Genomic DNA, 14,518 nt, shown 5'->3' with positions numbered 1-14,518 from the left:
TCAGCAGAGTCACCCATAGTTGCAACAAGGCTGTGGAGAATGAAAAACCAGCAATTACACCAAACCAAGAGCTGAAATCAAGGTCGAGTGGGCCAATATGAAGGGCAAAACAGCTCCCAAAAAATCAGCAGTAGCAGAGATCCCTTCCACAGAGATCGATAATGTCAGGGTTTTGGAAGAGAACCCGAAATTGGAGATCGATGTGGTGATGGGGATCCAAAAAAAAATTGATGAAGAAGCTTGATCGAATCTGTCCAGGAACCTATAGAGGATGTCCTTGATGAAGAGAAGAAACTCCAATAAAAAAACAGCAGCAAACAACCCAATTCCCAAAAATCAATAATGATCAGGGTTTTAAAACCCTGAAAAAGAGGAATCGATTGGGAGGAGGGGTCTTCAACAACCAAAAGAGGCTTGAGGGCAGCTGGTCCAGATCGCAGATGAGTGTCCAATATGTAGAAAACCAGCCTTGATCAATGGTAGTGGCTAGGGCTTCAAAATTCTGGAAACTCCAAAAATCGTAGACAGGAACCAGCAGCAATCGAACCAAATAAATTATCTCATAAAGGGGAAAAACAAAGGTGGGAATAGGGCAGCAACTAGATCATATGATCACCTCTGTAGTGCTGCCCTTAGGAAGGGAGGAGAAGCAAAGGAAAAAAAAAAAAGGAGAAAAGAAATCGAGAGAAGGGGAGGAAAGAAAAAACGATAGGAAGGGGGTGGGTTTTGAAAACTTATATCAGAGAAATTTTGGCTCTGATGCCATGTTAACAAAACAAGTTTGTGGAATAATGCTTGAATGATCAATGAGATCAGTTAAGCTCTCTATTTATAATAATAAAAGAGATTACAAGGGGAAACACTATTCACGACACTGTTCATGTGAACAGTGTCACAGCCCTAATTACATTTCTACCCTTGCTCATAAATACATAAATAAAGAATAAATAAAACACCCAAAAGACCAGAATACCCCCATGGTATTCTGGTGTACATAATTTAACAATGTATGATGCAGAATGGTTGGGTAGTTAAGAAGCGTCATATAGATAAGTCAAGTGTAGCGGAGATGGGGATGTTGAGATGGAAGTGTGGCAAGACTAGGAAGGATAAAGTAAGGAATGACCATATTATAACTGAGTTGAAAGTAGCTCTGATTCATGATAATCTACATGGAAGTCGTTTGAGGTGGCACTGCCATGTTCAACAAAGGCCTTGGGATGCTCCAGTACGGAAGAGTGATTTGATTTAGATTGAAGGTGCTAAAAGAGCCAGGGGCAGGCCTAAATTAACCACCGTTGAAGTGGTGAGGAAAGACATGCATAGCTTTTGGTTGTAGAAAGATATACTCCAAGTTAAGTGGACATCTGAATTGATGTTGAAAATAAAAGCTAGGCCTCAAAATTAGAAGGTAAGTGATGCAGAACAATCCAGCCAGCAGGAGGGTCTGAAACTGAGGTCGAGTGGGCCTCTTGTAGGTCTGAATCAGTCCTCCAAATATCACAGCTGTTGGAAGAGAGGTTGCTGAGTTCTAGGCCTTCGATGGCAACAGCAGAGAAATAGAAACTGATGCAGCCGTAGGTGTGCAGAAGGTCTGCCTTGCCTCTGATCAACAACAGCAGGTCTGTTTGTTATTTGGGATGTCTTCTAGTCCTTCACAGATGCAGCAGCAGTGCTCGATTGCAGTCTCAAGCAACAGAGAAAATGGAACTCGATTGGGAGTAGGGAGATAATGAAGAAGAAAGAGATAGAAAATAGAAGATAAAGGGGGATAGGGTTTCGGCTCTCTCAGCCTTTCATCCTCACACAGTCAAACTAGGATAAGAAATCTTGCCAAAGCAATATCAATTCAACTTCATTAATCGTGGGGATGGCTTCTAAAAGCCTTACTTTTAAATAGGGAGCAATATCTTGCCCCTCAAGTTACAATAAATTAGAAAATTAATCGACAGTATTCTAAAGTTAGAAACTAGAATTCATAAAATTAGAAACTAAATAAAGTCTTCTAACAGTGCAGCAGCCAGCTTCCTCTCCTAGTGGACCCCACTGAAGATTCTTCTAGTCGTGTTGAAGTCATTGTGGTCTCCACCTTATGAAGTAACCATCGGCCAGCCAGCTTGTACTTAAGAATGACAATAAAAAAGGACAATTCTACCCCCACGAATTGGGTTTGAGAGACCCAACAAACTCCCAGCCCAAGGCTGGTTGGCCCTATGGCCCAATGGGCTGGTCCACCAATTGGCTAAGTGAACGATCCTCTTCTTATGCTTACTTCTAGCATAATGCTTGCCAAACATTAGCTAGTCTACTATGTAAGTAAATTGACTAAATAGCACGGTCAAGTTCGGTCCACTTTCCACAATTTTCCTATCACACATAAGTTGAGAAGAAGAGAGTGAGATAACGGGTTGGCTTGCCTAGAATGACAAAGTCCGTTCTTTATTTATAAAGATGTAATCAATTACAAATACGGCATGATAGGTAAGATTGAGCTGGCGCTCTTATCCTAACATACAATAAACCTAGACAGTCAAGTCGTCTAGTCTCTCCTTAACACCAATAGGATGGGATGACTTAGAAGTCAATCCCTTAGCGAAGACATCAGCTAGCTGGTTCTCCGAAGTGACAAAAGGAAAGCAAATTGAACCTTGTTCAAGTTTCTCCTTGATGAAATGTCTGTCAATCTCAATATGTTTAGTCCTATCCTGCTGAACTGAGTTATGGGCTATACCAATTGCTGTCTTATTATCACAGTAGAGCCTCATAGAGTCAGGTCTATGGATGTTACCCCTAAATTTCCAAGTAAAACCTTAAGCTAGAGAAGCTCACATACACCTTGTGCCATAACTCGGTAGTCTGCTTCTGCACTGGATATGGATATGGTTTTAGGGCCATAACCCCCGTCAAAGCTTCATGGTTTGGAGAGCCCTCTCCTACTGCCTCCCCATATAGTCCTTCATCCGCAGGCAGATGTCAGTCCCCTCCTATTGTGCCTTGTGCTGGAATGGTTTGGAAGACGTTGATCACCTCTTCTTCTCTGGCCCCTTTGCCTCCTCTGTTTGGAAAAGGGTAATACGTAGTTGCTGGCCTCGTATTAGAAGAATCCTCCCTTTCTCAAGGGAGTGGCAGTGGCAGTGGGTGGATATGACCTACTCAAGGACTACCATCTGCAAAGTTGCCGGTAAACTTGCCTTTGGTGCCATCATATCTCACATTTGGATGTAGCGGAATCTGCGAAGATGGAGCTCCAACTCCCACTCCTTCGACAATATTTGGAATGCCATCGATTTTGATGTTAGCTCCAAGCTCCCTTTACTTCCCCACTGTAATGTTTTAGACACCCCAAGGAACAGGCTCATTGTTGTCTCCTACGGCATGTCCTTGTCCTTGTTGCAGCCCTCCTCCCCCTCTTCTTGAAGGTTGGGCTCAGTTTTGTGTAGTTTGTTTCTACTGTATATTCTCTCTTTCCCCTTTTGGGGTTTTCTTAATAATTAATTTATTATTCACCCAAAAAAAAATCCAACATTTAATATTAACCCAAAATTTTCATCGAAACAACCGAAATACCGAAAAATATCATTTTCAAAACCAAACGCCAACCGAAATGTAACCATACTAAATACAGCTATTTATTTTATACTATGACAAAAAATAACAAGAACAAGGAGAAAAATATTTCTTAGAGAATGCACTTAATGTTTAAGCATAGATTCTTAAGGAAATACAACTTCAATGACTGCAAAACAAAACAACAAAAAAGTAGTCTTGTGAGTACCTTCAACTCTTCAACACGAAGGAGATGCAAGATCATGGTGTAAGTTAATCGAAATTGAGATTCAAGCCTAGTTGCACTTCCAACTATGACATGTTTCAAATCCCTCTCCTCTGGGACCTCATCCCGACATATCACAACTACTGTACCAATTTTATCGAGTCCTCTCCTGCCAGCGCGACCAGCCATTTGAGTGTACTCTCCAGGAAGCAACTGCCTGAACTCCTTGCCATCAAACTTCCTTAAAGTGTCAAAAACAACCTGCCAACAAAATTCTCAAAATATGTTACTTAAAATCCCATTATTGGTGAACAAGTGCCTAGCGCACTTGGTAGCATGTGGTGTATGGAAGCCTTGCTACTAGGAGGTCTTGAGTTTAATTCTCCTGGTTCACATCTCCCCTCCCCCAATAGAATAGAATAGAGTAGGACTTATCCCAAAAAAAAAAAAAAAAAGTTTATTGTACACTAGGGCAAATCAATAAACCCTTCAAATATGATACCTTCTACAATTTGTCATGACTTTTAGTACTAATTAATTTGGTGGTGCAATATAGATTTGATTAATGTTGTATACATTACTTTCTTTTTGTACATCATTGAAATTGCACTAATTTAAGGTCATTTAAATCCGTAAACATCAAATTTGAGAAATATCATTACTGGTAAGTGTTACCTGAGCAAAGTAAGCATTTTCTGGGGGATTTTTCTTTTTGGAGGAAAAAGTATGAAAAAGGCAACTAACAGGAATTTAATCAAAAAATAAAAAATGAGCCCAGAAAGCCTTTCTCCGTTTCCACATGGAAGCTAGGATCAAACCCATGATTTCATGGGTACAATGTCCTCGACCAACAGACAATTGCCAATTTATACATAAAGTTCTAGGAAATCTTTGATATATGTATTTCTGTGAATATATGTGGCTAGCTGAGGACAAAATTTTAGAAATCACTTTCAGTTGCATCATTTCACAAAAGGAAATTAGTTTGAACCATGGAACTAAATCTCGCGAGATCTCGATTTTTTCCAGGGTCGAGACGAGATCCCATCCGAAACAAAAAAGTGCAATATCTCATCGAGATCTTGGGTAAAGAGTCGAGATCTCAAGTCGACCCAGATCTCGAGCTATCTCGACCAAGAGGCTGTTCCATGAGCTGCTGCTGCTGGTTTTTCACCATTTTTGAGCTAGATTTCGTTGGAGAAGCTACTGCCTATGACATGGGAAGACTATGTGGAATACTTGTGTCAATCACATTTTATGGGATGATAGAACGTGATATGTTAAACAGATTGATCTATTATACACTTTAACATTTCTAATGCTTATTTAAGTTGTTTTACATTAATTGAATGTTTTGATTGCTTTCTATTACTAAGTTATGTGTAGAGTAGGGTATTTTAGTACGTCGTCGCCTACCATCCTAGGGTCCGAAATGAAACTCCTATCTGGAATTTGTTTTTGCAAAATCTGATAGTGTCATTGTATTTAAATGGCCTAAAATAGGCTGAGTACCAAGTTTCAGACCCAAACTAGGTCTAAAACCCACCGAAACCAGCCTTCGAGTTGGAAAAAGAAATACACCAACTCGACCGAGATCTCGAGTCAACTCGGTTTTTTCCAAGGTTGAATCCTGGTCAAGTTCCGAGTTTAAGTTCCTTGGTTTGAACAAGCATCTAGCCAAAAAAAAGAGCCAACAGCTACTGGAAAGGTCTTTCACTTTCTTAGCCAGTGAAAACTTCAATGACAAAAACCCATGCAAACACGGAAGAAAACAAAATATTATTCAAGCAAAAGAAAGCAAGACATTAGCACTATTAAGACTAATCTCATTCATGTCAACCCCATGAACAAGGCAGGCACTCACTGTTCTGGCCGGAGCATTAACCCCCATGGCAAATGTCTCCGTCGAAAATAACACCTACAGAAAACAAAAGGAAAAGGGGGGGGGGGAAGGGAGTGTCAATCCATAAAGATTCAGAAAATGACTAAGAATCACTCCGTGGCATGTAAAATGAGATCAATAAAATTTTTACATCTATGTCAAATTGAAGAGAATTTTGGATGTGGATGGAATTCTAAATATTTAGACTCTTGAAATATTGCCACTTCGACATTGTTCTGAAAAATCAAACAAGAAAGCTATATTCATTGAAAACATTAATACTATAAGACAGAATTACCTTAATCACACCACGGCAGAATAGCATCTCAACAACTTCTTTAACAATGGGAAGCAATCCTGCATGGTGCACACCAATCCCTCTACGAAGAAGGCTTTGGACTCTGACTACCTGTTGGAGTAAATATAGTACTTAATGATGGATATAGTTAATTAAATACATGAGACTAGGAAGAAGAACCAGAGCTCTAAAAGACCTGCGGAAGGTTCCTGTCAGATCCCTTCAGGCGGGAAAAAGCCTTATCACAAAAGACACGAATTTCACTTTTCTCCGAACTACTGGTAAGGTCAGTTCCAGTCAAATTATCTGCTGATTTATCACATCGATTCTTTGAAAAACAAAAAATAACCACCTGAAGTCATGACAAACAGAAATATTAAAGGTCTCACCTGGTAAACATCAAGTTAAGCCTAAAATTGAAGTGAAACATCAAGTGAGAGGTGCTGATTGTGCCTTCATATCCCAGCACCCTGGCTCAAATTAACTACACCCAAGTGAATTGAGACCAATATTTATAACAGAAGAAATCTTTGGAACAGAACCCCAGCCCTGTGCTCGTGCACTCATAAGAACACATGTTGTGATGGTTTGAAGGATTAGCCAATAACAATATCCCGATGCAGATCAGGATTAGCTAGAACCAGTCCAATCCACTGGCAGGATTGGGGTGAACCATAGGGGATCTTCTGATCCTGTCAGTCCATTAACCAATCCATCATGGACCAGATAAGGATCAGCCCAGTACCTAAACAATATCGATAGTTGCATTGAACCAACTATAACCCACAAGTTTGCATTCTTCAAAGGATATTTACCCAATGACCCTACCTGTTGTGATTTGGGAATGATGGCATGTCTATGTGACAGTGGCTAGGCTTTATTTATAATAGAATAGAATGAGTACAAGTACAGTAAATCCCCTAGGATAATTCTACCCTTATAGCCATATTACAACCATAGTTGTCATGGCGTCCTGGCGCTGGAGAGGGTTGCATGGCGACCTACGCCATGGCGACGCTCTTTGATTTCTTCTTCCTGTCTCTCTTTCCCTCTTCGATTTCTTCTTCCTGTCTTCGATTTCTTCTTCCCTCTTCGATTTCTTCTTTCCCTCTTCAATTTCTTTCGATTTCTTCTTTCCCTCTTCGATTTCTTCTTCCTGTCTTCTTTCCCTCTTCGATTTCTTCTTCCTATCTTCTTTCCCTCTTCGATTTTTTTCGATTTCTTCTTTCCCTCTTCGATTTCTTCTTCGATTTCTGAATTTTCTTCTTAAAACTTGAGAAACAATAGAGAAAAAATAAAACATGACTTGAGTATACATCTATTAACACATTAAAAATAGAGAAAATAAAAAATAAAACATGGTCGACATGCTAGCCATGGCAACGACATGCTAGCCATGGCAACACCATGGTGGGCGACATGTCGATATATCGACGTGACACCCCTCCACCGACCTGGATCGCCGTGATGCCGTGACAACTATGATTACAACACTCCCCCTCAAGTTAGTGCATGGATATCAAATATGTCCAACCTGCACACAATAAGATGAAAGACTCTACTACTAAGACCTTTAGTGAAAACATCAACTAACTGATCACCGGACTTAAGAAAAGGAACACAAATAACACCCTGCTCTAACTTTTCTTTGATGAAGTGACGATCAATCTCCACATGCTCCGTCCTATCATACTGAAAAGGATTATGAGCGATACTAATGGCTGATTTACTATCACAATATAGCATTATAGGCAGTTGAACAGCAACACCAAGATCATGGAGAAGACTCTAAAGCCACAGTTCACAAATATCACGGGCCATAGTATGAAACTCTGCCTTAACAATAGATCGAGCAACCACAACTTGCTTCTTGCTACACTAGGTGACAAGATTGCCACCAACAAAGGTACAATCCGCATTTGTAAAAGCTTCAACACACATGTGACCATGAGAAGAAAAAAGACACCTTTCCTTGGATCTGACTTCAGATATCGTAGGATCCAAAACATAGCTTCTAAATGTGTAGAATAAGGGTCATGCATGTATTAGCTGACCAAACTCACAACATAAGCTCTGTTTGGCCGATTATGCGAAAAGTAAATCAATCTCCCAACCAATCTCTGATCGGCCCTTATCAACTGGCTCACCATCCTTACTCTTGAGATGAGCATTAGCCTCAAGAGGTGTATCTATAGGTTTGCAGCCTAACATCCCAATCTCGGATAAGAGATCAAGGGTATACTTTCGTTGAGACAAGAAGATACCTCGTGCAGAGCGAGCAACCACAATACCGAGGAAATACTGTAGTTTTCCCAATCTTTAATCTCAAACTCCTTTCCCAAATAGGCCTTCAATTGAGATATTTCAGCAGGATCCCTTCCAGTGACAACAATGTCATCAACATATACAATAACAATAGTAATCCGATCACTTGATAACATTGCTTTGTCTATATCCAACTGAGACCATAGCTTTGTGGAAATGACCAAACCAAGCCCTGGGTGACTGCTTCAGCCCATACAATGCCTGTAGAAAACCTAGGACCTGTAACCAGTAACTTTAGAGAGAAGAGAAGATGGAAATTGTAAAATACTTGAATTAATTAATTGATAGGTAAGCCCCTCTATTTATGGGAAATTACAAATAGACTAAACTAGGCAATATGGGACTAAAACCCACATTGCCGACTATACCTAATAACATAATAAATAAACTAACCCCAAAAGGACCAGAATACCCCCAAGGTATTCTGGATTACATATTCCAACACTCCCCCTCAAGCTGGATTATACAAATAAGTAAAGAAAGAAGATCCAGCTTGAACTAAAGAAAAAAAACTCTAAATAATGCTAACACTCCCCCTCAAGTTGGCGCTTACAAGGTACTAATGCCCAACTTGAACAAAAATGGAAAAAAAAAAACTAAGTTGCAGCAGAATCCAGTTTGACATATGAATGCAGCTCCCAAATAAACCTTCAAGAACTTGAAAAAATAGATTTTCAAAACTTGGACAGACATGATCAGCAAACTGGGACTGGAATGTCTTCCAAAAAAGGCAGCTTTCAACGATCTTCAATAGCTATCCAGTGATGAATCTCAGATTGTCATAGTGATATAGAATCTTGAAGTGAAATAATTAGAAGCGTAAGCAAGCAAAAAAAACTCGAATCAAGCAAATGGAAAAATATCGTATCAACCCAACTGAAAGTCCTCAAATAGGCAACAACCAAATATCTTCAATACTCTTCAATACTTCAATCTCCCCTTACGGCAGACTCAACCCAATAATGAAGGATACCCAATGGCAATGATGGAGAAAACTGATCTTCTATGTTTTGCACCAATGTTCCTGCAAGTTCTGCGTTCTGCAATGTTTACAGGTATACTGTATATAATCCCCCCCCTCACGTGTAGTGCACGTGGACATAAGAGAGATTAGGTTAGAGATAGGGCAAAAACATAAGATTCCAGAATTTTCCAAAGGTGCTATGGGTAAGTAAAAAGGAAGGAATGGCAAAATTGTAATTTACCAGAAGTTTCCAAGGGTTATGGGTAAATACCAAATGTATGGGATATGACGGGAATTAGAGTTATTGAAAAGGAACGGTGTTGGTAAAAAAGGATGGCATGACTGTAATTTGGTGGAAATCCACTTTTAAATATAATCCAAGCCAAAGGGCAAACTGGTAATAAACCAGAATTTTCAAGGGTCAATTGGGTAGTCAAATAGGGGAATGGCAAAATTGCAAATAACATAAAGTGGAATAAGGGATGGCAGTTCTGTAAATAACCAGAATTTTGCAAGGGACCCTTGGTAAATAAGAAAGTAATGGGTCATGTAGGGAATTAGATTTATAGATGGGGGACATACTTGGAAGGGCTGTAAAATATAGGCTAAGTGGAATAAAGAGAGAAACGAGGGGTAATAGAGGAATAAAAATAAGATATGAATTTAAAAGGCAAAGCAAGAAACTAGCAAGATAGAAGAAGAAAGAACGTCTTCAACCTTGCAACGAGAAACCAGAGAAAGAAGGAGGAGCGCAGAGATCAGATTTGAGACGGAACCCAATACCCTCATTGACTTCAACGTATCAGGCGGAGATCTGAAACCTGTAACAACCAGCGAACGAGAACAGTGAAGAAGATTTCTTCTTCCTCACGATACAAAAGGGAAAACCTTCGACCAAGAGGCGAAACCTAAAGAACGGCCAGCTACCTGTATCATAACACAAGTAGAACCAGCAGTGCTTCTCGGAGAAGGAGGAAAGTAGCAATATGGTGTGTCGTAGATCTTCTTCTCATACCCAATGGTACCGCCAAACAATAATAGATATCAGCAATAAACTGCAACAGAGATTGAACATCAATGACAGACCTTGTTCAGAAAATTGATAGCAGAACTTAGCAGACTCAATTGATCAGCAGTAGAGGTAAATAATCAATCGCAGTGAAGCAGAGCCAGTACTACATACGAAAATAAAGGATTTGCAACCAAGAACAAGGATAAAAAGGTGTTCGGCCAGTGACGATAACGAGAACCGAACCTGTAACAAAGCAGGGGTATCACAAGAGCACCACTGCATCGGGGTATCATGCAACCAGAGAGAAGCGAAGCCATGATCAAAGATAAATGAGAACAGCCGAGAGCAAAGATTTAACGATCTGGTATGATTAACATACATCAATCTTCAACGAAACTTATACGAAACCCTAGTTCTCCTTCTTTTATGAACTAGGGTTTCTCCATAAATCAAAGAAACTTGGAACGACTCTCAAATCGGCAATCTTGGAGAGAATGAGTCACTAGTTGCCTAGCTTTGATACCATGTAGAAAACCTAGGACCTGTAACCAGTAACTCTAGAGAGAAGAAAAGAGAGAAGAGAAGATGGAAATTGTAAAATACTTGAATTAATTAATTGATAGGTAAGCCCCTCTATTATAAATAGAGGGGAAATTACAAATAGACTAAACTAGGCAATGTGGGACTAAAACCCACATTGCCGACTATACCTAATAACATAATAAATAAACTAACCCCAAAAGGACCAGAATACCCCCAAGGTATTCTGGATTACATATTCCAACAATGCCTGTTTCAATTTGCAAACTTTTCCTTGAGTTTCGTTGCAAGAAAAACAAGGGGGAATCTCTATATAGACTTCCTCCTCAAGCTCACCATGAAGAAATGCATTCTTAACATCCAATTGTTGCAGTTCCCAACCAAAGTTGATTGCACATGAGAGGATAACTCTAATAGTATTCATCTTCGAAACCAAAGCAAAGGTCTCCTGGTAATCTATCCCATACGTCTGGGTGAAGCCTTTGGCACCAAGCCAGTCTTTGTACTAGTCTACAACGCCATCCACTTTTTTGCTTTACTTGAAAACCCATTTGCACCCCACAGGTTTCTTTGTTGATAGAAGAGAAACCAATTTCCAAGTGTCATTCTTTCCAAGTGCCTTCATTTCTTCAATATAACATTTTTTCATCGAGAATCTACTAGTGCCTCCTGCCAGTTCTGAGGAATGGGAACAAAAGACAAGAGACAAGAGACAAGAGCATGGTAGGAAGGTGAAAGAGAATTGTATGAAACAACATTAGAAATAGGATGTTGAGTGCAAGACCTGATTCCCTTTCAAATCGCAATAGGTAAATCAAGAGAAGAATTACTATCACTAGGAGGAAAGAGGTTGCCAGAAGGTGGAGTGGAACTTGGATCAATGGTTGTCGGTTGGCTTGGCACAATGGTGGTGGTTTCTACTTACATCTTTAAGGACGAATAGGTGAACAAACATACACCTGTAGTGGAAACGGTCTAGTCTCCCCTTGAATAGGAAGATTCTCCTTCTCAACCACATCTTTTTCAACAACAATATCACCAACCTTATCCTCTGCCTGAAATATTGGATTATCAAGAGGAACAACAAGTGGCACATCTTCCCCATGGATAACACTCTCCCCCTGAAGAGGTGAAAATAAAGAATAATAGGCCTCTGACTCATGAAAAACCACATCCATAGTGACCAAAACACGATGAGGAGGATGGTAACCTTTCGGGGTAGCAAAATAGCTAATGAAAATACAACTTGAGACCCTGTGAATCAAGCTTGCCATGAAGATGATGATTTTAGGCAAAGCAAACACAGCCAAAGGTTTGAGGAGGAACAATGAAGGAAGAGGAGCCTAAGACCATATCAAGAGGGCAATGAGAATCCAAAACTCAAGTAGGCATTCTATTAATAAGGTAGGTAGCAATGAGGACAACCTCACTCCAAAACCGAGCAGGGAGCCAGGGACATGCATAGCAAACATGAGGGACTATGCCACTTCCAACAGATGTTGATTCTTACGTTCGGCAACACCATTCTGAATAGGGGTATCAACTCAACTGGTTTGATGGATATGCACTGATCAGTAAGATAAGATTGAAAAGGTCCTTTCATAACCATCATGCAGTCTACCACTACCAATCGTGGAAGGAGAACCAGTGTCAAGCAAATATAAGCCATCATGCAGTTTACCACTGCCAATTGTTTTCCCCATCATCAAATCCTAAAAGACAACGAGAAGGGAAAAAAGTCACTTTACAATTCAGATCTCGAGTAAGACTACTAGTAGAATGAAGATTAGTAGAGAAATTGGGAACATGTAACACATAAGATAATTATACCAAGGAGGAGCACTAAATGGAGTACTTCCAAAGACAGTGGAGAGAGTACCATCAGCAACCCAAACTTTGTCCTTACCTGAACACGAAGAATATGAAGAAAATTGATTGGAAGACCCAATCATATGGTCAGTAGCCCTTGAGTCAATCATCCAAGGGACGGATACAACTGAGGCACAGTGACCACTGAAAGATATACATAAATGGGCAAAGTTGGAGTCTGATATGACTGACACAGAGGCAGCAGACGATGAAGCTGAAGATGAAGGCTCTAACTTGGCCATCAGGCGCCTAAAAATCAACAGCTTGTCCTATGATAAAAAAGCACCCATTGGGGCAGCATCAGATGTCTCAATGTGGTGTGCATGGGGTGGTTGGATCGACCTTGACTACGACCACGAGAAGAATTGGTGGGATGGCCATGAAGTTTTCAGCAGTGTTCCCTGGTATGGCGTTCTTTATCAATAGAAGCACGATCACTAGAGCGCCTCGAGACTGTGATCTAGGGCCTGACTATGGGGCTGATCATTCCTGTGATATGGGCTTTAGCATTGTTGTACAGCGACTATCTTCTAACGGAACTATAGCATATAATTGCTCCAGAGATGGAAAAGGGTCACAGCTAAGAATATGAGCACAAATTTGATCGTACTCCACATTGAGACCCACCAAGAAATCATAACCACGGGGTTTATCTCCACGCTTCTTGAAGCTAGTAGCGTCTGCAGAATATGTGGCTTGAAAGTCCTCATAAAAAACCAACTCTTGCCATATGCCACGTAACTCAAAGTAATATTGGGATAATGGCATCTCCTTCTGTTTAATTTCATGCTTCTTCCTCAGTGCATAGACCTAAGCGTCATTCCCAACTTGAGAATGTGTCCTTGGCAGCCTTCCAAATCTTGGCAGCAGTAGCCAACAACAGGTAACCCCGTGTAATATTAGGTTGCATCGAATTGATAAGGAATGACATTACTAGAGAGTTGTCAAAACTCCACTTTTTCAAAGACGGACCAACAGTAGTAGGCTTCTCAGATTCACCTGTCAGAAACCCGGAAAACCACGGGATTCGATAGACAAAAAGCAAGATAGAGATCACATCAGGTAATTGCTCCCATCCAACTTGATAGAGCTAACATGGAACGAAGGAAAGTCACTACGACCCATTCCATCAGTTCCAGTTGATGCAGTTGTGATGTCCGAATGACTGCTGATCTCAAATAAATAAATAAATTAAAGAAGAAGAATCTCTAACACATGCTACAGCAAGGGCAGCAACCTAAACAAACTCGGACAGCCTGAGTGAAGTGTTGCACCATTAAATCTTCACAACAACAATGAGTGGTCACACATAAGATCTCTCAAGCCATATAGAAGCAAGGCAGGAGAGATCAACAAAGGGAATAACCCTTGGCGGGAAGAAGATCACCACCAAGGGCCTAGAACTACTCTCGTCTCGATGAGAGGAGGAGCTGAGAGAAAGAGAGAGAGGATGCTAGGGAGATGGCAGCACTTTGGTATTAGGGTTTGGATCCCAAGGTGGATCCTTCCTCTGATATCATGTAAAATTTCCATCCCAAATGTATAAGTGGGGCTGTAGGCTAGTCAGTAGCCAATGTGGGACTAAACTCCCAACACTCCTCCGCACGTGTGGCATATAGTGGACACATGGATCCAGTGTAAACCAGTTCTGATACCAAGTTGTGATTTGGGGAATGATGACTTGTCTATGTGACAGTGACCAGGCTTTATTTATATAGAATAGAATCGAGTACAAGTACAGTAATGCCCCTAGGACAATTCTACCCTTATACCCATATTATAACACTATCAAATAAATATTATTGGGAAAATATCAACACATGAACAAGCACATATTAACTTTAAAATGAAACAGT

The 14,518-nt window shown here is 40.4% G+C and overlaps 1 protein-coding gene across 2 annotated transcripts in view; it reads right to left on the bottom strand.

The window, feature by feature from the left end:
• LOC122669236 (DExH-box ATP-dependent RNA helicase DExH11) overlaps positions 1 to 14,518 on the bottom strand; it is a 53,962-nt gene that overhangs the window by 25,152 nt on the left and 14,292 nt on the right. For both annotated transcript variants that reach the window (XM_043865954.1, XM_043865962.1), the window contains exons 13-16: positions 6,149 to 6,304; positions 5,953 to 6,063; positions 5,637 to 5,690; positions 3,776 to 4,033 (exon numbers count right to left, since the gene is read on the bottom strand). In XM_043865954.1, the coding sequence (XP_043721889.1) occupies positions 3,776 to 4,033; positions 5,637 to 5,690; positions 5,953 to 6,063; positions 6,149 to 6,304 (579 nt within the window). The remainder of the gene's footprint in view (positions 1 to 3,775; positions 4,034 to 5,636; positions 5,691 to 5,952; positions 6,064 to 6,148; positions 6,305 to 14,518) is intronic.

Source organism: Telopea speciosissima, chromosome 1, assembly GCF_018873765.1.
Source record: "Telopea speciosissima isolate NSW1024214 ecotype Mountain lineage chromosome 1, Tspe_v1, whole genome shotgun sequence".
NCBI classification, from domain to species: Eukaryota; Viridiplantae; Streptophyta; class Magnoliopsida; order Proteales; family Proteaceae; genus Telopea; species Telopea speciosissima.
Note: the sequence above shows the minus strand (reverse complement) of the source record. Positions and strands in the feature narration are given on the sequence as shown.